The sequence below is a fragment of the Xenopus laevis genome, chromosome 3L (assembly GCF_017654675.1).
Source record: "Xenopus laevis strain J_2021 chromosome 3L, Xenopus_laevis_v10.1, whole genome shotgun sequence".
NCBI lineage: Eukaryota > Metazoa > Chordata > Amphibia > Anura > Pipidae > Xenopus > Xenopus laevis.
The window spans coordinates 24676170-24702730 of NC_054375.1; the positions used below are offsets into that span (position 1 = coordinate 24676170).

At 40.5% G+C, this 26561-nt stretch overlaps 2 protein-coding genes and 1 long non-coding RNA gene across 5 annotated transcripts; 2 read left to right on the forward strand and 1 right to left on the reverse strand.

Moving 5' to 3' along the window:
• Positions 1-1251: 1251 nt before the first annotated feature.
• Positions 1252-24944, reverse strand: LOC121401099. Of its 3 annotated transcripts, XR_005966120.1 has the most exons (9): positions 24018-24944; positions 22920-23030; positions 20178-20346; positions 18612-18790; positions 17242-17283; positions 15993-16127; positions 14023-14180; positions 8771-8809; positions 1253-1438 (listed from the first exon to the last, which is right to left on the reverse strand). It is a non-coding gene; the product is annotated as an uncharacterized LOC121401099 (long non-coding RNA). The 3 variants fall into 3 exon arrangements; XR_005966121.1 differs by lacking the exon at positions 17242-17283 and having other exon boundaries at positions 1252-1438; XR_005966122.1 differs by lacking the exons at positions 1253-1438; positions 8771-8809; positions 14023-14180 and adding an exon at positions 15735-15866.
• On the forward strand, positions 12924-14734 carry LOC121401092 (serine/threonine-protein kinase N-like). Its single transcript, XM_041585466.1, has 3 exons — positions 12924-13300; positions 14041-14098; positions 14369-14734. The coding sequence occupies exons 2-3, from the start codon at positions 14051-14053 to the stop codon at positions 14648-14650; spliced, it is 330 nt and encodes a 109-aa protein (XP_041441400.1). The 5' UTR covers positions 12924-13300; positions 14041-14050; the 3' UTR covers positions 14651-14734.
• LOC121401073 (serine/threonine-protein kinase N2-like) lies at positions 16055-18760 on the forward strand. Its single transcript, XM_041585435.1, has 10 exons — positions 16055-16140; positions 16245-16320; positions 16408-16499; positions 16680-16853; positions 17456-17518; positions 17712-17788; positions 17879-18021; positions 18152-18259; positions 18361-18441; positions 18560-18760. The coding sequence occupies exons 1-10, from the start codon at positions 16055-16057 to the stop codon at positions 18758-18760; spliced, it is 1101 nt and encodes a 366-aa protein (XP_041441369.1).
• Positions 24945-26561: the final 1617 nt, after the last annotated feature.

Consider the following 26561-nt stretch of genomic DNA (forward strand, 5'->3'; position numbering starts at 1 on the left):
GCATTAATTGGAGATATAGGGGATTATATAATTAAAGGCGCCACATTTTCAAAGGTCTAATCACCTATAGCAACCAATCAGCAGGTAGCATTTAATGGTCACCTTTTTAAAAGCAAACTGGTTGCTACAGGTCACCACACTTGTGCAAACTTTGTGCCTTTTGTTACATATGGCGGTTATTGTGCAGCATTCTTTATGGTTGTTAGACAATAGCTCCCAATATGCTGGAGAATCATGAAAGTTATAGTCCAGCCAGTCATGCAATCTGAAAGAATAAAGTATATAGACACTGAAATAATATATTATTATTGTCAAACACACACCATATTATAATAAATTGAACCTACTTATTGCATCAGGGTATACAGTTTTGTGTAGCTTCTCAGAATGTTAAAAGAAAACTATACTCCTCAAACAATGTAAGTCTCTATAAAAGTATATGGCATAAAACAGCTCATATGTAAAACCCTGCTTGATGTAAATAAACCATTTTCATAATGATATACTTTTTTAGTAGTACTGTATGTGCCATTGGGTAATCAATAATAGAACACTTCCATATTAAAAAATAAGGGCTGCCCCCTGGGATCGTATGATTCACGGTGCACACAAACAAACTATACATGTTAGGTCACATGAGCCAATTATAAGACAGAGTTCTGTTTTCACACTTCTTCCTGTTTCAGTTAGAGCTGTAGTATTTATGGTCAGGTGATTTCTGAGGCAGCACACAGACCATCACAAAATGGTGGTTCAAGGCAAGATTTGTAAAAGGCCAATATTTACTTAATGGAAAGGATTGGTGCACTTGGGTTGCCAAATGGTAGGCACCCCCAAGTGATTGTATTGACTTATCTGAAACCCCGGGCCAGTGCTCCTATCAGCAGAAAACTGCACCCGCCCGGAGTTATACCAGTGAGCACCACGGAGCTATCCACTTCCGTCTTCTTCTTTCTTCAAATTTCCTGGGGCAAACGCATTTGCAGTTGAACGAAATAGCCGACTTTTTAAGGATGACGAAAGAATGACGAAAGAAGATCGCTCCGTGGTGCTCACTAATATAACTCCGGGCTGGTGCAGTTTTCTGCTGATAGGAGCACCGGCCCGGGGTTTCAGGTAAGTCAATACAATCACTTGGGGGGGGGGGCTAAACATTTGGCACCCCCAAGTGCACCAAGCCTTTCCTTCTCCTATAGATATATATTCAACTTTGATAAGATTCTTTAATATGCCACTTAATTTGATATAAACTATCTGTTGCTCAAGTATTCATTTTGGGGATATAGTTCTCCTTTAAGAGTGGAGATAAGAGTAGTTCAGACCTGGAGCTCTCTCTCTCCGAATGTCCTTCCTCAGATATGCCTTCAAGCTGGGACCATTCATGGCTTTGTGCGATGCTACTTGGTATTGGAAGATGTTTAGTATAAAAAGACCTGGCCTGTGGGAGAAGCAGAAGTCACAGAATAGAGATGGAGCTCCATATGTAGAAGATGTTTAGTGTGATCTATTTAAAGAGACAGTACAAAGTCACTTATTTAGTACAGTAATATCAGAAATCTTGTTTTCTAAGATCTTTATAATGCACATTATAAAATTATTTTTTATTATCAGCTGTTCCAACTTATTCTAGCCCTGCATTTGTAGGTCAAAGGCCTGAACTCCATGGACTGATGTCTTCAGATCGGATGCGATGAGAGGAAACGCAGGCGACCAGTCGGAGGCGCCGAATATAATGTAAGTTATAGAAACATCGCACCTACAAACTACATACAACACGACTGTCGGGTGAAGAGGCATCATGCGGCGTTCGCATCTGAAATTCGTGTTGTGTCGGATGCATGTAGTTTGTAGGTGCAGTGAAGGCGAAGGTGGCTTCTCAGTGTGTCGGATTGGAAGAAATTGCTCTGTGAGTTTGGTCGAGGATTTATTTAGCAGCCCACTGTATGCGTGGTTCTCTTTCCTGCTCACTTCCTTGATTTACATATGCAAATTGGGGTTCGGATTTAGTTCTGTATTCGCCCAAATCTTTCACAAATGATTCGTGATTCCAGCAAATACTAAAATAGTGTATTCGGTGCACCCATATAATAGTGTTTGCTACCTACCATTGTACAACTGAAATTTAGAGGTGACATATACCTTTCATAGCATTGTTGTACCACCAAAATGTTGCAGAACTCACAGCATACTCTTGCTGACAGCCAATGACACTCTCGCGAGGAATGTATGGGTGAATGTATGTAAGGACCCACATATAGAAAATTTAAAGTCCCTTTGACAGCTATGAAATTACGAGTTACCATATTGACTAACCAAGGTATGGCTGCTCTGCTACAACCTGTATTAGCCAATCAGATGTTGCTTTCACTATTGCAAATAGTCAAATAACAAAAACCTGTATTATACTGCAGCAAACTGCAGATGCTAGCTTGTGGCTCCATCTACAGACCTAAACCATTATTGACCGTTATAGTTTACATATAGCATTCAAGATGATTGCATTTCATCTCACAGCAGGATAGGCCTAATTCATAATTCTTGATCAAATCAATATAGAATGGAAAAAAACAAACACACACAAAATTAAGCCTCTCCTATACAGTATTAGATAAACTTAAAGTGATACAGACACTGTGTGGATACTTGGCTATGCTGCACTTAGATTAGCACTTAGAGTAGCAGGAGCATAGTATTAGGGGCTAAAACCACTCAAGTGCTGTACCCCCCACATCAGAAGACTACTCGATCTATAGGGAAATGAGGAGAGCACTCTGCAAGCATATAAATGCTGTAGTTATCTGTTTATTAGTCGACTACTTGTACACGACATGAGTAGAAAGTAATGTGGGAATAAAACAATGTATCAAAATGATTTTGAAGATGGAAGTGATTAAAAATGTTGCTACTATGTTACAATTGTGTGGAAAGGTTGAATAATGGACACAAACACAGAGACTCTGAACCTTTATTCAAAGATATCCACACACCTGTTGATTAACTATTTACATATGGACTGAAAAGATGGACTTTTACACACACCTCCTTGGGATTTCACTGACTGGTGGGGGATAGTAGGGGTGTTTCAAGAAGCCTACACGTTCTGTTTGTTTGTTACACTTGATAAAGGGCATATAGGCCCGAAACATGTTGTGTACAAGTAGTCGACTAATAAAAGGATAACCACAGCATTTATATGCTTGCAGAGTGCTCTCCTCATTTCCCTATAAATCCAGTTATAGATATCAGGATATCTGTGACCTGATCGAGGAAAGTTGCACCCTTTTCCTGAATCAAGCGGGCAGAGCGTTTTTGGATACCAGAAGACTACTCCCCTAGTGCTGCCCATGCTAGCCCACTCAATACGTGCATGTATGTTGCCTCATCTCATATCATGGCTGGGACACTTGCTTAGTAAATGCATGTACTCAGTATGGCCTCCAGTTCATCTCTGATGTTACCATTGTTGGAGGTACTCCTTCATAAATAAAAGCAGAAAGACGTTTCGGACACCAGAAAATAAGCTGTTGGGTCACGGCAAGGAAGGATAAAGGGATTGGCAGAGAGTCAGATCTCCCACATGCCTGTGATCTGCTGGAGGGGTAATTGCTAGGTCCAAACCTGCCAAACAAGAGCATTTCTACTTGGGATGTCTAATTTGAAAAACTAATGGGAGTAAAAGAATCAATGTCAAGTATGACTAATTAGCCGGACAAAACTGGGAGTTGGGATGTTTTCCTGGTTTTTGATCTAATGAGTAGTACAAGTATGGGGCCTGTAATCCAGAATGCTTGGAACCTTGGGTTTTTTGGATAACAGATCTTTCTGTGATTTGGATCTTAATGCATTAAGTCTACTAGAAAATCATGTAAACATTAATTACATCCAATAGGCTGGTTTTGCTTCCAATAAGGATTAACTACTGTATATCTTAGTTGGGATCAAGTACATGCTACAGTTTTATTATTAGAGCGAAAAGGGAAATCATTTTCAAAAGTTTGCATTAAATGGGAGTCTATGGGAGATGGCCTGGGTTTTTGGATAATGGATCCCATATCTGTAGTGTAAGTAGCGAAACCACTAAATTGGTACTTAGCACCACGATAACAAAACATTGCATTATCCCAAGCAATTGAGCCATATATGGGTGACCAATGAAAATGCTATGTTGTTTCCATTGTCCCTAGACTGGGTGGGATGCCTGGAGCACTATCTGATATTCTTATAAATCCTCATATAATAAATAACTGCTGGTTACATGTCGTCACTTGGTGGTTCACCTTTGATTTAAGTTTTAGTATATTATGGAATATGAAATTCTAAACAACTTTTCAACTGGCCTTCAGTTTTCATTTTTTATAATTTTTACAGTATTTGCCTTCTTCTTCTGACATTTTCAAATTGGGGGTCACTGACTCCATCAAAAAACAAATTCTCTGTAAAGCTACAGATTGTTATTGCTACTTTTTATTAATCATCTTTCTATTCAGGCCTCTCTTATTCATATTCCAGTTTCTTATTCCAATCAATACATGGTTGCTAGGGTAATTTTATCCCTAGCAACCAAATTGCTGAAATTGCAAACTGGAGAGCTACTGAATAAAAACCTAAATAACTAAAAAACAATAAAAAAGGAAAACCAATTGCAGATGGTCTCAGAATATCATTCTCATACTAACAGTTCATTTAAAGGCTCCATGTTCTTTGTTCCTGCATTTGGAGTTGGAAACATTAAGTACAGTTTCCTAGGACTGAAAAAGTCTGTCCTTCCTCCCTATGTTTGATTCCAGTGTAATATAATGTCCCCAAAACGGCACATAAATCTCTGTGTGTAATGGTGGCCATACTCAGGCAGATTTGGTGACCTAACCAAATGAGTAGATCTAAAGGTGGTCATACACAATAAGATCCCAAACGGCAGGTGACATTGGGTTAATCCCAAAATTAATCCCATTAATTGGGTTAAAGCCAAACGATCAGATTATACGAATGAAATGGGCGCCAACGGGTTGTAGGACCACATCAATATGGTCCTTGATTGCAAGAAATATCAAACCAGCCAGATTGATATCTGATTTTTGGCCTGATTTCAATCGTGAAGACCTGTCAGAAGCCCCCACACACAGACACATAAACTGCTGAATCAGTCTAAAGGACCAATATCAACAACTTTAATCTGCCTGTGTATGGCCACCCTTATAGTCTAAGGAAATTTTAAGATTAGAGCCTGACATACTGCTGGGAATCAGCACTCTCATTGGTCAATATCCTGAGACAATTTACAATTGGTTTTAATTTGTTATTATTTGTGGTTTTTGAGCTATTTAGCTTTTTATCCAGCAGCTCTCAAGTTTGCAATTTTAGGAACTGGTTTTATAGGGTCTAAATTACCCTAGCAATTACCAATATAAAGTGGCAATAATATTACAGACCAATTGCATTTTAGATGGGGTCAGTGACCCCACCATTTGAACACTGTAAAGGGTCAGAAATAGCAAGCAAATAATATAGTGAATAAAGTACTCACTATTGTAAAATATAAGGATGTTATTAGTTGCCAAGGAGTTCCATGATCATATAAAAGCACAAGGCTGACAGTGACTTCTAATATCCTTATATTTTGCAACGGGGGTACTTTATTAATTAAAATACCCAAGTTTCAGTTTTATACAGATATAATTTGCAGGATATTCACGGCTCTTGTGTAATATAAAGAAATAATACAGAAAGCAAATGATTCAAAAACTATAAAAAAAATGAAGGCCAATTGAAAAGTTGCGTAGAATTAGACATTCTATAACATACTAAAAGTTAACTTAAATGTGAACCACCCTTTAAGTCAATTTCTATAGTGCACTGGAGGCCTCAATTGGGCAGCTTTATGTTTGGCTTTAGTGTCCCTAAACCTTCCTGATCTGTTTATTAGAGGTGCAGTAGAAGGAATCTATATCCCTAAAACTGTTTCTCCAACCCCTGACTGTCATGTGACTTTGCTGGCAAACTGAGTTTACGAATGATGCAAATTTAGCTGTGAATGTGCAAATTAGGGTGCTGACGCCTGTTTTTTCTGGTTGTTTGTTATGTTTGTTTGTTTTCACCCAGCATACATACAGTTGCAGGTATAATTTAGTCCCTGTGTAAAATATATAATAAAGAAGTATAATGAAGTGAGTGTAGGACTGGCCAGACCAGGGATGACTTTCACATATTTGGCTAGTTTGAATATACAGGTGTGGGATCCGTTATCTGGAAACCGGTCATCCAGAAAGCTCCAAATTACAGGAAGGCAGTCTCCATTATATTAAAATAAGTCACATTTTAACAATGGTTTCCTTTTTCTTAACAGTACCTTGTACTTGACCCTAACTTAGATAAATCGGTATTGGAGGCAAAAAATTTTTTTTTTTTTTAGTATGGAGAGCCAAATAACGGAAAGACCGTTATTCACTGTATTGCAATATATGGACAAAATAATCCCTGTTTTAATATATTGATAATTGGCTGAATGCAGAAAACCTTTAGGGGTAAATTTACTAAGCGGTGAAAATTCACAGTCATCGCAACACTTTGCCAGGCGGAAATTCAGTCAGACAGCACTAAATTACTAACATTTAAAGTTGCGTCCAGGGCACCGAACGCTGGCTAATTTTCTGTAGTGTTATTTCGGCAAAGCGAGCAAATCCTAGTGCAACTTCGTTAGAGGTCTTCGGTCAGGCTAATCTGCATACGGTGGGACATTTAAGGTTGAATAGACGTATATATGTTGCAGCAAATACATTACACAAGTCCAGGGAACCTTAATTAATAGAGTTGTTATAATGCCCTACACATGAACCCACTGTAAAGTTAATGTTCCATATGTTAGAAAATGTATGGAGGAATCCGGTTCCCAAAATAATTTTTAAGGACTTTTTCAAGCAATAATTTAAAGTTTTGTCTCTTGTGCAAATCATTCCAAACCTTAGTCTACCAGTGAGATTAAAGGGTACAGTGGTGAAGCACAAGTGTTTTATCATGGACCAGGCAAGTTGCATCCCTATAATAACATCCATTAAAACAAAACTATAAAAAATGCCTAATAAATACTGTACTCAGGTCAACCTGCACCCAACCCTAACCTGCATCTCACCCCTCTCTGAACATTACTTCTGTGAGCTTCTGAAGACAAAATTTTCCAAAGCAGAGGAGTAGTGTACTTCCCCAGTCAGTGCCGCAAAAAACCGGGACCCGCAGCAGGCACCCGAATTTCAGCTCTAGCCCTTTCAGGTCAACCTGCACATCACTACAGGGGAAGAGTGGAAAATGTTTTTGGCATAACTGATCATTTCCATTTTAATCAGTAACATAACTAGCGTTGGGTGGGCCAGGGTGCGGGACATGCAGCCAGGCCCCCCAACCCCCATCCATTCACAGTTTTATGGCTGGCTTCATCAGTGTGCAAGCTACTGGGGGGCCCTGGTCCCCCCCTGCTCCCCCGGTAGTTCCGCCACCAATTTTAATGAAACTAAACTCCCTTTGTAAGAAATGTAGTCCTAGGAATATGAAGATGTGAAAATCTTTCAAGGGGAAAACGTCTGTAAAACATAGTGTAATAAAAAATAGAAATATATGTAGTTTTTGAAGTGCAATGTACAGTCATTTTACATTTGGTGGTATCTCACTTATTCAGTTATTGGTGTGACACATGGATTGGCTATATTTGTACTACAGGAATATACAAATGTGTAGAGGTAACTATGGCCTACAGTCAGGGCCGCCATCAGGGGGGGACAGTTGTAGGGAGCCCCGAGTGTAAGGGGGGCCCGGCCACGCCACACTTACTTGATTAGCCGGGCCCCCCATCTTTCTGCGAGCTGCTGACTTCGGGAAGGCATGCACATTTAAGGGGCCTTAGCCAACAATTTTCTTATAATGTGGGGGGGGGGGGCTGGCCACCAACTTTTTTTTCTCATGTGGTCCTAGCCACCAATATTTTTTAATAGAGGGGCCCTGGCCACAAATGTTTTTTTAGTGGGGGGCCTGACCACCAATATCTTTTTATTTTTTATTAACATGTGGAAACTCTAGCCACCAATATTTTTTTTGTTTTTTTACTGTGTGGTGGGGGGCGAACCTGAAGGTGGGGCTTGTGGTGGGCGCAGCCCAGGGAATTTTGTCATATGGGGCCCTGCGATTTCTGATGGCGGTCCTGCCTACAGTCAAACTCCAACAATTAGTAAATTAAGGATAACTTGTAAGAGGGCACACTTAATATCTTAATGTGACAATTTGTAAGGGTCAATGAATATACTGTATATATGTATAATGAGTGTATATATAATCACACACTCTCCCTGCCCCTTTACACTTAAAGGAGAACTAAACCCTAAGAATTAATATAGTGAAAAATGCCATATTTTCTATATTGAACCAGCCTAAAGTTTCGGCTTTTCAATAGCAGCAATGATCCAGGACTTCAAACACAGGGGGTCACCATCTTGGAAGTGTCTGTGACACTCACATGCTCAGTAGGCTCTGAGCAGCTGTTGAGAAGCTAAGCTTAGGGGTTGTCGCAAAATATCCAGCAGAAAATGAGTATTCAACCTAACCTACTATGTTACTATGTAAATCACTGATAAAACCTTACTTTTTATTTTAACCCACAGTTACAGAAAATCATTGTTTACTATACACACAAGATCTCACAGTTACAGACAATTCCCCAAGCTCATCTTGCCTTACATCAGAAATCTGTGAAATGGAAGAGATGACAGCACCTATACATAATACTTACCAATCCTATTAGCAGACAGGACAGCACTGGACTCTCTACCTGCAAGACAAAACAAAGAATAGTTAGTTAAATAAATACAAAATCCAACAGAAGTATAATAGATTCAAGACTTAATGTGCATCAGGAATCAGATTACATCTCCCAATGACTAGAATGGTCAGTCCATATGATGAATTTACCTGTTAATACGATTTCTGCAATACAAATACATGTACAGGTATGGGACCTGTTATCCAGAATGATCAGGACCTGGGGTTTTTCAGAAAATGGCTCTTTCTGTAATTTGGATCTTCATACATTAAGTCTACTAGAAAAGCATGTAAACATTAAATAAACCCAAAAGGTTGGTTTTGCCTCCAAAAAGGATTAATTATATCTTAGTTTGGATCAAGTACAATCTACAGAATTATTATTACAGAGAAAAAGGAAATCTGGATTATTTGGATAAAATGGAGTCTATGGGAGACACACTTTACATAATTCAGAGATATCTGGATAATGGGTTTCTGGATAATGGATCCTATACCTTTGCTGCAAATGTTGCTAGCCTTCCTCGTTCTTATTTCTCCCCTTTTCTCATCTCCTTTTCATTCCCTATCTTTAACCAGGCAATAGAAACATGTTTTTCCATTTATACTATATGATACTGAATGCTTTAACACGTAATAAAAAATGTTGCTTAATATACGCTATTGAAATACAAAAAAAAAATAAAAAAAGGAAAAAGTGAATAGCCAGCAATTTAATGCATGTTGAATCTATATGCAACACATCTCTGTCTGACATATCTTGGAACATGCCGATATGGTATTACGTCTGCACAATTAACAAACCCACTTGGGATGGAACAACACAATCTTGCACTACAGTCTGTTCAACACTTGATGAGAACTATGTTCATACCATGAAACGTGTGTAGTTGCAGAACTTCTAGCAGAATACTTTGGGTGCAAGCTAGGGGGCAGGAAGCAAGTGTAGCTCCACCTTCTCCACAGCCAGGAGGGCATTTCTTCTGTAGGTTCTCTCTGAAGTACCAACTTTGCCTCTCATTAGTTTTCATGAACATAAGTGGGAAATTCAGAGTCGGAGCGAGTCCAGTGCAATCTTGCCTCATGGTCGCAGCACTCCTGCTCCAGGTGCCCATTGAAACATGACCTGCTGCCATCTTGCCCATGTACTAACCCTGTGGGTTCTGTCAATAAGGGGGTTACTATTTCTGCTGCCCTAACTTACCTTATCTCCATGTACAGGCTGTGCACAAACATACAGGGCATTGTCTGCTCTAATCTACCTTATCTCCATGTACAGGCTGTGCACAAACATACAGGGCATTGTCTGCTGAACTGCACATAGTAAATGCAAATATGTATGTGACTTTCATGGAAACTCTATGAACCAAAGCTAGAAATAGCTCAAATCTGAAAATACACCAGCTAAAACCTGTCGAGGTCATGTAGAAGTCAATGGCAGAGGTCCCTTGAACAATTCGAATATGTTTTTAGCCTCCACAATGTTTGAATTTTTTTAAGTGCTCTGTGCTCAAAAACTCAATAACTGAGCAATTCAAAACCTCACAAACTCAACCTCTGATAAATAACCCCCTTACTGTATCTCTTTGTACAGGCTGTAAGGGAATTTAGGGGGCTGTTCCTACTGGCTTGTGCTTATTATAGAAGAGTAACTATACTGGCACAGCTCTATAGTATCTCTGTACAGGCTATGAGCAAACAGTGTTTAATACAGAAGAATACCTATGCTGGGAAATGAGTGGGCTCTCTGTACAGGTCCAACAGTCAAGCAGCCTGGTCACTGCCAGAGTAATGAATGATTTGTGCTGCTTAAACACTCATCTGCCCCTTTATTAGTATAACCTGCCCCCCCATCCATACCTTGTATATACCATTTCACCTACTAAGCACAAAGCCCTTCCTATTGTGTAGTGTAACCCCCCATCTCTACCCACTATTCAGGTAAAGGAAAGGACCCCCAGGTTACACTAGACTTAGCAGCAGTGATGAATGAATGGATCTGATAGATATAAAGCACAGAAACTGCACTGACTCAAACTCATAAACATACAAAGCAAAGCTCCGTGTCCATAATAAGCTGGGTATGTACTGCACATCTAATGGGAAATTATTGCCATATAAACCTCATTCATCAACAGGGTACACTTCCCCTTTAAGAGCAGGGAACAGAGGTGACTTCACCCCCTAAGGATGACAGTTGGTTCAGACCGTTGGTTGACTTTGCGAGAGAGAGGTGAGTGTACTTTTGCTCTGATAGATTTTTTTGTCAAATAACCCATTTCTTAACAACAAAAAAAGGGTAAACATTTGGGTGACATCCCTCAGACTAGTGGATGTTGCTGTTCTCATTGATTTTAGTGAATTTAGAGGATTGTCCCCCAAAATGGGTTTGAGAGATGCCTTTAGTCTTAGTGCTGGTTGGGAGACACAGACCCAGGATTTGGCAAATATGCAGCGCTGCAATCAAATATACTGTACACCTTTTCTACTGAAGGTAACATTTGGGGACCAGTGTACCACACCATAGGGTGTTCCCAGTACTGACAGGCTCCTTAGAGTTTTGCCCCTCTGTCCTGTGGTATCTGCCCCCTGGGTATCTGTCCTGCTCTTTTGTACCAACATTGTAGCTAAATACATGTTCCCTTTATCCAAGTACTGGAACTAGGGGTGGGAAGCAGAAGCACGTGCCATAGGGACAGTTTGGGGGTGCTAGCAAATGATTGGGGGACATACAGCAGGGTCCCATAGAAGAGAGGAGACATCATACCCAGGGATTTGACCGTTGGTTTAGTCTGTTGGTTGGCTCTGTGTTAAGTGTAAATTCCTTCTGAGAGATTATTTGGCCAAATAACCATTATTTTAGTAAGAAAAGATGGGAAATGGTTGGGTGACACCCCCCAGACTAGTAGATGATGATCATTTTACTGACTTTAGGTAATTTGGAGATTATTCCCCTAAAATGCGCTTGGGAGATTCCGTTAATCTTCGTGCTGGTTGGGAGACACAGACCCTGCATTTGGCAGTTATGAAGGACTAGCAGCAAATATACGCTTTCTTTCCTCTGGGACCCCATAAAAAGATAACATTTGGAGACCCCTGGGCTATGTCATAAAAGTCCTAATTCTATCATTCTATTCTAGTTCCCAGTATTGACAGGCTCCTTAGAAATTTGCCCAGTGCCCCCTGGTTTCTCCATTGCTCTTATGTACCAACCTTAACATGTAACTACATTTAATTGAGTTACATAGTTACATAGTTAGATTGGGTTGAAAAAAGACAAAGTCCATCAAGTTCAACCCCTCCAAATGAAAATCCAGCATCCATACACACACACCTACCTACTTTTAATTAAATTCTCAATAAAAAAAAAAAAATTAATTTGTTTTTAGTACGCTTTATGCACTTTTCCTTCAAATACCCCGGCTGTGGGAGGCAAATAGGTACATGTTAGGGGAATTATTTAATAAAACAATGTTGAATTGCTAATCCCTACAGTTACTCAGTAATACAGCCCTAGGGCCTAATTCCCCTAAAAAATGGTTACTGATGGCAGCCCTGCCCCCCAATCTACTAAATCTTGTGGGTGTCAAGTGCCCAAAATCTGCCCGTGTTCCATTGCTAGGGGTAGTGAGACCTGTAGTGGGTAGTGCAGAGCTAAGGAACAGAAAGGCAACACAAATCACTGTCTCGCTGAGCCTAAACCTGTTCTTCTCTAGCTATAGCTGAACTGCAATTCCCAGCATCCCCTGCGGCATAGTTGTAGTTCTAATGCAATGTGTATTTAATGTTCCCTGTCTATTTATTGCTTCATTTGGTGTTAAGGGTACCACTCATCCTAGAAATTGTAATAAGCAACTGTCCCTAGCATCAGCACTAGTGTGGATGATATGTAAGGAAGGGCCAAAATGGAAATATTAGTAGCAAAAATCAGAAGAATAAATTCCTACAATAAAGATCCCTAGTGTTTATGGGTGCAGGGAACTGATCAGAGTAGGTCCCCTGCCAGTAATATACGGCAGTAATATTCAGCTGTTTTTAACCGTTAGTCTGTACAGTCCCCTAAGTATATTGGGGTCACCAGGACCCACACTTGGTTGGCAGGGGTGTCCAGGGCCTTGATTGTACCAACCTTTTGTATGTGCCCTAATTGGCTTCTTCGATTCTATTAAAGCTGCTACTGGGTGGTGTTACTGGTTATTTCGGAGCAGCAAACATATTCAGTAGCGCAGTATAACTGGGAAGAATAGAGAAAGGGAAAAACAGTATTCAAAGCTTTATGTGTCAAAGAGTGTTTGGCTCACAATCTCTTTTTGTCTCTCCCCAAAAAAATGAAATACTAAGAGCGATCTTAGTGATCTGAGCGATTTGCAGCGACTCCAAAAAGCGACAAAGAAGAGGATAAAGAAGAAAAAAAACAGTCTTTTTAAAGACTACCAACTTACATCAAGAGCAGAGAAATTACAGCAACCTGCTCAACCCATTGCGGGTCATCAGGAGGAAGGTAGGGATCCTGAATTTATCCCTCTGGTAATATTTATTACATAGCAGATGAGGTTGAAAAAAAGACACACGTCCATCAAGTTCAACCTTTTTGTCTAAATAAAACCTGTGTAACTGCTAGCTGATCCAGAGGAAAGTGGGGGCTAACAGTTATAATGGTCTGATTTGTGGAACAAATAAATGGGAGGGGATTGTCTGAAAAAGGGGAGGGTCTGGGTGGACCTTTGACTTGTGACAGGTACAGAAAGCAAGTTTTTATTTCAGAATTCAGGGTTTAGTGGAGCCGATAAAGACACTGGGATGGGGGGACATATTAAAGACAATGATTATTGTCGTTTTTAGCTACAAATAGTCTTTAAAATTTCCACATATATATATTTGGGAGTCAGGGGCTGAGATCCCGGAGCAATATTTGGGCTTCCCACAGCGCGACAGTCATGCTGATATAGTTCCAGGGGTAAACTAGCAGCAAATAAGCACTTGTATAAGTACATTTATAAGCAACTAAAATAGTTTAATTAATAGTTTAATGATATTAGTTTAAATAATAGTTTAATTTAAGGGCTAGTTCTCTTAGAATGTCCTATGCATGGTAACAGCAGCTCATTGTTAATATGTGTAGTGGGAAAGTTACAGAGAGATGCTTGTCCTGAGCTTGCCATTTACCAGCAGCTACAAACATTTGTATTCTTTATCTCCACTAAAGCAGTGACTTATACCAACCTTTTTTTCCTGATACAGGAGCGTCAAGATGGGCGCCAAACTGTGCAACATCCTGCACCGGCACCGGCATACTGAGGTAAGACAGATGGAAATATAAAGTCGTTGTTTCATGCCTGACGATTAGAGTCCTTGCCACCAGATATAAAGGGTAACTGTCACTGCAAAAGAGAAAATCCTCAGCTTACAAGAAATATTTTACAAACCTGTTTGACAAACATTACTATTACATTTTTCAGATGTTCTTCACAAATATCACATAAAAAATGTTCAATATTCATTAAAAAGTTTGGGAGGATTTCAATTGCTTAATCATTTTTTTCTTGATTTTGTTCCCTATTCTCTATAGACTGTTGACATCAATCAGTCTTTTGATGCTTGTGAGCCCTGGGTGAGTATTTGCTTTTCAGGTATGAAGCAGGAGCTGCTGAGAGACATCCGGAAGGAGATGAGGATAGCAGCAGGGGCGCAAAAGCTGTACCTTGTCACCAAGGACAGACAGACCAAAGCCCAAGTGAAGGAGCTGAGGAACATCAGTGAGAGGAAGGTGAAAGCCCTTTTCTCCTCTCTCCACAAGCTCAATGTGCAGCTAGCTCAGAGGGAAGCAGAGAATTCTCCAGGTAAGATATAACAGTCTCTGGCCTCTTTCCTATTGGCATTACATGTGTGTCATCATAACATCACATACACTACCTCTTCATGGACATTAGGTTGACCCCCATTAGATTGAGCTCAAAAACAAAAGGACTGCTCAAAGCTCATCTTCCCTGTAGCTGCTTCATATGTTTCCTATCGGGTGCTCTGTCTGCTGCATCCCCACTGCTAATATCCACATCAACACCAAAGAATTGGACGGCACTCCGATCAAAAGGAATACATGTTTATAGCATACTCCTGCAGGGATCCTTGGGCGTAGGATCCCTGCAGGAGTATGCTATAAACCTGTATTCCTTTTGATCGGAGTGCCGTCCAATTCTTTGGTGTTGATGTGGACCATTAGATTGAGCCCCACAGAACTATAGATGACCTTCATATCCTTTAAATTTATATTTTAAAACAATGTTCATTGGCAGCATCTTAACAAATCAAGAAAAAGGTCTTAAGCCTTAGATTCAAGAATGTTGTGTTTGAAAATCCTAATATCCTTCAAATTTATTTGCAGTTCTGGAGACTACAAGGGACATCGATGTCAACTTCCCTGCACCAGAGATCGCTGCGCCTGAGGTTCAGGTCATTTCAGACCCCGCCAGTGATTCATCACAAGTGAGTATATTACATTGACACCATTCCTTTCTTGGACACAAACACTGCCCTTATCATATCCATGTAAAGCCACATTCAATAATTGCCTGTCTCTTGTTTGCAGCATCAACATGATGAATCACCTGAGGAACCTGTTCCAGAAACAGAACAGCCGCCTGAAGAACCATCTGACAGGTAAGGATATTTTGGAGTTTATTAGAGATTAAATCCCTATCCCATACTTTCATCAAATAAGAACAAAAATATCTTCACAATAACAGGAATATTATTCTAATTAAAGTAAGGTACCAACAGATGAAAGTATTGGCATAAAAAAAGAGGACAGGTGGTAAGATGCCCCTTCATTTGGCCGGGAGATTCCACAATACATAATTGTACAGTGCCATCTATGAATTATGGCTAGGGGTGCTGTAGTATTAAGGATTATGGAGAATGTATTTGGTAAGGGAAGAAAAAAGGATAGCGTGAAGCTTATAAATCACTAAGGGAAAAAAATGAATTAGAATAAACACTAACCCGTCATTATATTTAAAGGGACTTACCTGTAGAAGATACAAATGAGGAGGCTGAGGAAGAGGCAGAATCTGTTGTTGAAGAAGATCCAGTGCAACAACAACAGAATGAGGAAGAAAGGTAAACTCACACTTTATATGGGAGGCTGCGGTTAAGACTGATTTCTACGATAAACTTGCATTATACTAATCATGTACCTCAATGACCTCTTCCCAATAGTGAAGTTCCTGAGAATGAAGAAGACTCTTCTGAAACATCGATGGGTCCTCTCCCCGGCGATTACAGCCCCATTCCAGAGGATTCTCAGGCTGAAGAGATGACAGTAGAGGAGGCTGAAACGACACAGTAAGACAAACCCTCAATATAAGACATAAATACATACATTATTAATATAGATATACATTGTTTTTCAAGCTGCACAAAACACAATTTATGTTATTCCCTTTCAGAGAGCTACAGTTCAGCAGTTTTACTGCAAAGGACTTTCGCCGGATTAAGGTTTTAGGCAGAGGAAGCTTCGGCAAGGTAACTGATTCAGTCTCTAATTAGGACTTGGATCTTTAGCAGCATATACAGTGTAACAATGACACTAAACTCACTTTCTAATTCCAGGTTCTACTAGTAGAGTATCTTCCAGCAAACATCTATTGCGCTATTAAAGTGCTCAAGAAGGACAACATCGACTCCACTGATGATATAGAACAGTAAGTTCATGGGAAATGATTCCATAATCCTCTCATTTTGCTTTTGGAGCAGTCGCTTTCTGTCTCACAATCTTTTCTATTTAATATACTTTTCTTTCACTTCCCTTCCTTTCACCCAGTTGCTTTTGTTACCAAGATAATTTACTCTGTGCCGGACTCATTTTCTCTTTTATATTTCAGCATTTTAACAGAGAAGCAAATTGGACAGTTGGTGAATCCACACAGTTTTATAGTGGACTTATACGCCACATTCAGCACCAAAAACCAGCTGTTTTTCATCATGGAGTTTGTGGCAGGAGGCAGTTTAAGAACCCACCTGATGAGGAGCCAGCACTTTGATCTACAGACAACCAAGTAAGTAGAAATGACAGTAGGTGGATATTTGTCCCAGAGTTATAGAAGACTGAGGAGTAGGGGAGGATAATGATAGTGGCAGAGGTAAGCTACACTAAATAGTAAAGGGTTTTCACCTTTGAATTAATCTCTAGTATGATGTAGAGAGTTATATTCTGAGGCAATTTGCAATTGGTTTTAATTTTTTATGATTTGTGGTTTTTGAGTTATTTAGTTTTTTATTCAGCAGCTCTTCAGTTTGCAATTAGTTTGCAATTAGTTAGCCACATAACCCTAGCAACCATGCATCGATTTGAATAAGAGCCTGGAAAGAAGAGGGTCTGAACAGAAAGATGAGTAATAAAAAATAGCAATAACAATACATTTGTTACCTTACAGTGCACAGTACCTTTTGCTTTTTAGATGGGGCCAGTGATCCCCATTTAAAAGCCTGAAAGAGCCAGAATAAGAAGACAAATAAATAAAAAAATGTACAAAAAGGAAGACCAATTGAAAAGCTGCTTATAATTAGCCATTCTATAATATAATAGTTAAGCACCCCTTTAAGATTCCTCTATGAATGTGCCATATAATAATCAAATGTCATTTTCTTATCCTTGCAGGTTCTACGCTGCTTGTATAACACTTGGTTTAGAAGGAATTCACAGCAAGGACGTCATACACAGGTAAGAGTTAATAAAGGGGGATTTGTAGCTGTTGCAATTTAGTAGCAGGACAATTACAGGTTGAAAGTCACTGCTTGGAAAGCTAAGGGTAGGGAAAAGAACAGGAACCAGAATTCTTTAAGCTTGGCTTATGGCTCAGCTATTTCACAGCAGTTTTAATGTGTCATAACATCTCCCTTTTATTTTAATACAGAGATTTAAAGCCGGGGAATCTACTTATGGATCAAGACGGCTACATCAAGATCGCCGATTTTGGGATGAGCAAAACTGGTAAGAGCCACCTTATTATTGTGTATTTTTACACAGAGCAAAGGGAACTCATTTAGGGCATACAATTATAATTTTTCTTTTTTTATCAAGGCATTGGATATGGAGACCGCACCAACACCATGGTTGGGAGTCCTGCTTATATGGCGCCCGAAGTCGTGATGGAGGAGGAGTACTCAAGAGCCGTCGACTGGTGGGCTCTTGGCGTCATCGTTTATGAGATGCTCCTCGGAACGGTAAGCAGAAATTGCCACTGGCCAGCTATAGGTGGATGTATTAAAGTTAAATACTGTTCTTTATCTATACTCATTAAACACTCTGTATAAAAAGCATGGCCTCCTAATAAATACCCATGAATCATTTCAGAGACCTTTCACCGGATACGACAGGGACTTTATATACGATTCCATCGTGGAGGATGAGCCACACTACCCCTCATCCCTGGACTCCGAAGCAGTAAGCTTCATATCACAGGTAAGTAGCGCTGAGCTTTCAGTTTATTATAATCAGTGACCACTTTCCCTTGAGTTCCCTGAAGCTTCTGTCACTGTAACTGCTATTTTCTCTTCTTGTAGCTGTTGAAGAAGAATCCTGAGGAGAGGCTAGGTTCCACCCCAGGGGATGCCGCAGATGTAGCAGAACATCCATTCTTTAATGTAAGTCCCCTGTCTGTATTGTCCAAATAATTATCCAAAAGATACAGTCCTTTGTTATCCGCAGCGTCTAATGATGAACCTATAGTAATGAACATTTGCTATGGTGCCTATTTTGCAGGGCATTGTCTGGGATGATATTATCGAGAAGAACGTAACAGCGCCGTTCGTACCCAGCCTAAATGGACCGGAGGATGTGGGGTATTTCGATGAGGAGTTCACCAAACTGTCTGCGAATCTGACCCAGCCCAAAGGACCCCCTGCTGAGATGGCAAGCGAGATCGATGAAGCCTTTCTGGACTTTAACTATGCAGCATTTTAAGTCCAAAGGGGATGATGGGTAAGAAAAGACCTAATTAAAAATACACGAAGCACAAGTCAGAACAAGAAGTGCCCAGCGTTAGTATTCCTTGAGTTATGGGTGCAGGGGCACTGATCAGAGCAGAGCTGGGTATGGGAAGCAGCCATATTGGGTGCATGCGGGGCAAAGTGGATTTTATGGGAATATTAAGATGATCCCTGAGATGATTCTAATTTTGTGGTTTTTGTATATGTGAGAAAAACAATCACAAAAAACTCTCAGGCTGCTGAAACCTGTTCACATTCCAAGGAAACCAATGGAAGTGTATCTTCATCATTTGGGAAAGTAGAAATCCACCATAAATTTCACCCCAAACATCACAGAAATCACAACTGTGCGAATTGCTTAAAAACCGGTGATTTGTAATCACAAGTTGTGGGGAAAGTTGCAACCACAATTAGTCAATATTTTTATTTTGATAAACCACCCAATTTGCGATTAATGTGCCCCAAAGTATTATAGGGTTTCAGGGATATCAATTGCTAAGTAAAATATGAGGAATGTGTTTCAAATTATATTGTTTGTCTTTTGCAGGCTGGAGTTCAGAAAAGGTACCATCTGACAGCTCCACCAGGTAAGAGTACCTCAATTCCACCAGTAATGCCTTCTCTACCATCAACCATAGCATTACCAACAATACGTCTTCTGCCTCCCTTTCCACTATAATACCATCAGCAGTGCCTCCCCTTTCCTTCATCTGTAATATCATCAGCAGTGCCTCCCCTTTCCTTCCACTGTAATATCACCAGCAGTGCCTTCCTTTCCTGCCACTGTAATATCACCAGCAGTGCCTTCCTTTCCTTCCACTGTAATATCACCAGCAGTGCCTCCCTTTCCTTCCACTGTAATATCACCAGCAGTGCCTTCCTTTCCTTGCACTGTAATACCATCAGCAGTTCCTCTTCTCCTCTTTACACCAAAAACAGGAGAACCCTTAAGCCACTTGGTGGAACCTACATTCCATTTTACTCCATCTCTCAGACTGTAGAGGCTGGGGTCTGCAGACTTCCTGGGGGTCAAATGGACTGAAAGGGAATGCAGTTTTCACTAAACAGCTTACTGGTGCTCATGTGTATACTGCCATTTTCCTTACCGTTTCCTTCACACTTGATGTAATGTGGTGCATTGATCCTGGGAGCAAATCCGATTGCCGTTAAGGGGTCAGGAAGGAATTTTTCCCTCTAGTAAAGCAGATAGAACAAAGCTTCACAGAGTTTTTTTGCCTTCCTCTGGATCAAAAATCGCACTTTTTTCATTGTTATGATTAATAAAGCTGTGTCTTGCACAGATTAACCGATAAGCCACTGTGTGTGTGTCTTTATTCTGAGTGACAGAATTGACCAAATTGGCAATGAAGAAACATTGAAAGGTTTAGTACCTGTGGGTGAGAGACACAGTCCTCCAGCGGGCATGGCTACTGCAACAAGCATTCTTACACTGGGATAACAGGATGGAGATTCTGTTTATAATGGTTATTCTGGGCATCCTCCATCATGGCAATAAGGCTGTATACTCAGTGCACCCACTGGCACACGCACATCAAAAACCTGGAGGGAAAGAAAAAAAAATGACAAGATAAACCAGAGTTTAATTGAAACTGACACTTGAATGCATCACATTAAGAGCATATGGTTATAAAAGGGAATGAAAAATAAAACATTTTGAAAGCATTCAGTGTATAGAGACATAGTCTATATTCCAATATCCAGCAGCCATATTTAATATGAGGAATGGATCCCATTCTTATTTTCATAGTCTGGCCTATCAGGTGCCTCCACCATATGGAATATAACACACATGAGCAAACTGGCTCTCACCTTCCCTTCTCTCCAGCCCTGAGCCCCAATCAATAAAGGTTAAAATGCACAACACAATATTCATTGGGCAGATGAGAAGATGTATGTGGGTACAAAGCCTGAACCTGCCCTGTGGGGTTACTATACAGCCATTTCTCCTGTGAACACAGAATACTGGCAGGTAAGCAAAAATGCACACACTCCATCCATATTACAGATCCCCCATACTAAGATAATGGGAAATCCTTCTGATTTGCGACACACAAGTAACTGTTTTCTATGTGTCAAATCCATATCCCTTTCCAAGTGTTTTGTAATTTTAACTGGCAGGGAAACATTCACTGATTTGGCCAAAAATGTTAATCCTCTTTGGATTTGTGTTACACGTCTGGTATTGGATGCTCAGGTGTTTAGCAGGTGTCCATTCTACTGTCAGTACCTTCTCCCCTACCCTACAATCTATAATTTTGCCAAGCCAACATTGTCTAGGTCACTCCAAGACTGTTGTGTCACCGAGTGGGTTTGTCACATCAATATCAGAAACCTATTTACAGGGGCACTACTAGAGGGTGCAGAAAGTGCTACAGAACATGTGAACAACCAACATGCATGGGCATCCTCAGAAAATGTTCAGGGAAAGCAAATTATCAATAAAATGCAACCTGGTTTCCAACACTAAGGCTATACACAGTGGTGTGACCAACAAGAAGAAAACCCTATGATCCTAAGGGGCCCATCGACTTAGGGGGTCCAAAACGGACCCGCAAACCCCACCAGGCCCTTCCCCTATAGCCTGCAATCTCAGTTCTGCACCCTGTCTCCCACTTTCAGCCATGAACTGAGCTAGACACAGGCAGAGTGAGCTCCTGTCCAAAGAGAGACTTCCACAGCGTTTAAAGGGGACAATGCTTTAAGCGATTCTCCCCAGCAGACAATACCTTCTTCGCAGAGGGTCCCCTCATGGCTAAAGGAAAAACAAAGATGTGTGTCTCAAATTGACAGTGTTTGATAGCACCCAGCGAAGAAGCATACAGGGAAATTAAATCCAAGATGGTGCCATATTCTCCACTGGAACTTCTTATCCTGAACATGAGAACCAGCAACAGATAAGTATAAAAAGCAAGTCTCCCCCCCATATCAGAATAATCCCTAAAAACACAAGCTATCCCAGTTTAGGGAAGATAATAATAACAGATAACTAACATACTGTACAGGAGCTTTGCTGGATACAAACACCAGCATGGCCAAACATGCCAACAACTGGGCAGCAGTCTAGAAGTCAGAGTGGAAAAACCAGCAGAGGCCTGTACAGAGAGATACACAATAAACGGTACCAATAACAATTACACATCTGGTTTCATGAAAAAGAAAGTTTTGATATGGTGCTGTTGAGAAATAAATCAAATAATATACATGGATTTGTTATCAGGAAACCTGTTATGAAATAAGCTCCAAATTACGGAATGGCCATCTCCCATAGACCCCATTTTATCCAAAGAATCCATTTTTTTTAAATGATTCCCTTTTTTTCTCTGTAATAATAAAATTGTAGTGTGTACTTGATCCCAACTAAGATATCCTTATAATCCTTATCGGAAACAAAACCAGCCTATTGGGTTTTTTTAAGGTTTAAATAATTTTCTAGTAGATTTAAGTTATGAAGATCCAAATTACAGAAAGTTATCCGGAAAAACACAGGTCCCAAGCATTCTGGATAACAGGTCCCATACCTGTATCAGATTTTAATACTTAAGTCAACAACAACCCCTTACTAAACCACTCATGGAAAATCAGGTAAAAAAATAAATTGCTAGGAAACATCGGAGCTAAAAAAATGTTTGGATTGTGAACTTTCCCTTTACCTAAGTTAAATGAACTGAAAGTAAAGCAATTCTGTGAGTACAGGGGTCTCTCCCATAAACTAAATAGACCACATGGCTGTGTCACCAGCTACGAGGCTGAATAGTGCTGGAGATTAGTTAAAAAACATTTCTGTGCAGGTCACTAGACCTTTGATTTATTGCTAAGGCCCATAGACAGATCTGGACTACCCACTCTCTTTACTCACAATTCTCTAACCACCTCTCAATTAAAAAAGGCAAATAATTAAAAATCTATAAAAATGAATAATGAAGACCAATTGAAAAGTTGCTTAGAACTGGTCATTCTATAATACACCAAAAGGAAAAATAAAGATCCCTTTAATGTAAATGTTCCCTCTAAAGGGATTTGTATTGGCACAGTTTGATGGGCCAACCAGAAAGTGACGTAACCCCATCTTGGCCACCACCTGTATTATAGGATATATATCATTAATATCTTACCATACACAGGTCCTGAATCCCCTTTGCTAAATAAAAAGGGTACAGGGAATGTCCCTCCATGGCAGTGTCTCCACCTAGTGGGATCCGGGGATGCACCGATGGGTGGCCCCACTAGAAAACAAATGATTAATTCTACTGTTGCAGTAAAACAAATAGAACTTTATATAACTGGCAGAGAAGAAAAGTGCAAATACACAGTATTAATCAATAACACAATTGCCCTGGGGAACCTGTGTGGCACAGTCCTCACCAAGTCTCACACTTCACTCCTGTTTCATAAAGAGTCACAGTCCCTTTCCCCAAGAGCTCTTAAATGGGTTGTCCACCTTTAAATTAAGTTTTAGTATGGTATAGAGCAGGGATCCCCAACCTTTTGAACCTGTGAGCAACATTCAGAAGAACAAGGCGTTGGGGAGCAACACAAGCATGAAAAATGTTATTGGGCTGCCAAACAAGTGCTGTGATTGGCCATTTGGTAGCCCCTATGTGGATTGTCAACCTACATTGAGTCTGTTTGGCAGTACATCTGGTTTTTATACAACCAAAACTTGCCTCCAAGCCTGGAATTCAAAAATAAGCTCCTGCATTGAGGCCACTGGGAGTAACATCCAAGGGGTTGGAGATCAACATGTTGCTCATGAGCTACTGGTTGGGGATCACTGGTATAGAGAGTGATATTCAATTTGCAATTGGTGATCTTTTTCCATTATTTGTGTTTTTTGAGTTATTAAGATTTTAATTCAGCAGCTCTCCAGTTTGCCATTTCAGTAATCTGGTTACTAGGATCAGGCGTTAATTTGAATAAGAGACTGGAATATGAATAAGGCCTGAACAGAAAGACAAGTAACAAAAAGTAGCAATAACAAAAAATGTGTCACCTTACAGAGCATTTGTTCTTTAGATGGGGTCAGCGACCCCCATGTGAAAGCTGGAAAGTGTCAGACGAACAGGGCAAATAATTCAAAAACTATAAAAAATAAATTATAAAAATTAGTTGAAAAGATGCTTAGAACTGATCATTGTAAAACATACTAAAAGTTAACTTAAAGGTGAACCACCCCTTTAACTTTCCCCAGGTAGTGCTACCTGCCCGAATACCTCTCCTGTTGGACAGAGTAGTTGCTCCCACGTAGCAGGCACACGGACAACACCTGTCTTCATCCATGGAACATGCTGGAGTTTCAATACCTCCCTCAGTCAGACTCACCGGGACTCACACAGAGCTGGTACAGACATCCACAGTGTCTCCACATTCTCAATCCAAGCACATGAAGTTTGCTTTAATCTTCAGAGCAAAGCTCCCAGCTCTATCTGCAGTGAGAATACAACAAACCTTTATTTTTTCAGGGCACAGCTCCCAGCACTATACGCAATTCGAGCACAACAAATACCCCTTTACTGGAATCAATCCAAAGGCTCCTGTCACATTCTCTCCACTGCCTCCGAACTCTGAACCCTCCATGGTTGAACTCACAAGGCTTGGGGATCTGGACCCCAAACCCTCCACTGGCCTCTCAATTCCTTAGGCCCCTACATCTTGTCTACAGTCCCAGCACTCCGGACTGGAGAGAAACCAGGAAGTAGACTGACACTGAGCACATGGCAGCTCAGCTTTATGAAAAAAATGGACCAATAGTGACACTTTCTGGCCAAATCAGGAATCTGCCAGGACACACTGCACTAGGGACAAAGGACTTACAACCCCTCCCTTATCCAATTTAGGTCCAACACTTAGCTGGCCACAGCAGGGGATTTTTCCAACCATGTGGGATTTTCAGACCAGACAACCCAAGGGCCACGTTACCCTCCGAGCGTGCACAAATGTGCGTGTCCACGTGCTATAACAGTGGGGAGGGCAAGGAGAGCAACAGAGGGGAAGGGCAGGGGAGGGAGGGAGGTAGGGGAGAGTGACAGTCGGGAAGGGAAGGAGGTGAGTACAACAGAGGGAGAACAATACCCAGGACTAGGGGTAGGCAGAAGACCATTTAACAGGTACCTGCCCAGCGCCCTGTTGCCTGTCATGTGGGCAGGGATGTAACTACAGAAGAAGCAGACCCTGCAGCTGCAGAGGGCCCCAAACGTTAAGAGCAATTTCAACATATGTTGGTAAAACAAGACAACCTCTGGATATGTTGGGGGCCCTAAAATTAATTTGCTGTTGTGCCCAGTAACATCCACTGCATGTAGGGTTCTTTGGTGGACACACTTCCCAATCCTTGGGGATGCATATTATATGGACGACTGTTTTTTGCGTTGTGCTTGTTACCTACGGAGAGAAATGAAGAAATAACAGGCTGTTTAGTTCATAAGCCATAACATAACACTGTGCAGTTAAATCATTTCCCATATTACTTATATTTCTGTAAGAGAAAAGCCATTCCCCTTTATTCCCTACAGTTTTAATGGTTGCATTAAAGGGGGTGTAGAGACAACTGCTGATAACTGTGTGGGGGTGCTGGGCATGTACCTCCTCTGCTTGCGCTCCCCTAGTTCAGGTCTGAAATGGTGGCAGTTTCAACAATTCAACTCTCTGGGTTCAGCATTTGGGTGGAGCAATATTGTAAGAGAGAAATCATCAAGAGTTTATAGGGGTCATTGACAGTGAGCACTAACTGAGCCTCTTAGGACATACCATAGGGCAGGTGGTAAGAAGAGAGCTTCATTTTGATCTGGTTATTAGTTGCTTTTAATTACTTTTTATTACTCATCTTTCTATTCAGGTCCTCTCCTGTTTATATACCAGTCTCTCATCCAAGTCAATGCATGGTTGCTAGGGTCATTTGGATCCTAGCAACCAGATTGCTGAACTTGCAAACTGGAGAGCTGCTGCATAAAAAGCTAAATAACAAATTGTCTCAGAGTGTCACTCTCTACATCACGTTCATTTAATGCTGAACAACCCCTGAAACAGTACCTTATATTTGATCCTAACTGAGAGTTAGGCAAATTACCCAACAATCATTCATTGATTTAAATAAGAGACTGGAATATGAATAGGAGAGACCTGAATAGAAAGATGAGTAATAAAAAGTAGCAATGACAATACATTTGTAGCCTTACAGAGCATTTGCTTTTAGATGGGGTCAGTTTAAAAAACTATAAAAACATAAATAATGAAGACCAATTGCAAAGTGGCTTAGAATTGTCCATTCTTTAACATACTAAATGTTAACTCAAAGTTGAACCACCCCTTTAAGGGTATAAGTGGCTTGGATATTTTTACATCCCAGGTGCATGACTTTACATTTATCAACATTGAATCTCATTTGCCATTAAGCTGCCCAAATAGCCAGTTTGTCAACTAAGGATGCCACATCCTGGATGGAATTAATTGGGCTGGATAGTTTTGTGTCAGCTGCAAACACTGATACATTACTTACAATACCCTCCCCTAAGTCATTAATGAACAAGTTAAATAAAAGTGGACCCAATACCGAGCCCTGAGGGACCAGGGACAAAGGGTAAAAGGGTAACTGTCTGAGTAATCATTCCTGAACCTCAGGGTCTGTTTCGATGATGTGATTTACCCAGTGAGTATGATGCATCTAATTCAGGTAGAGGTGGAATCCTAGAAACTTCATCACTTTAACTCTTATTAACGTTACAAAGGAGAGAAGGGATTTTGGGGGCATGAACGTCAGC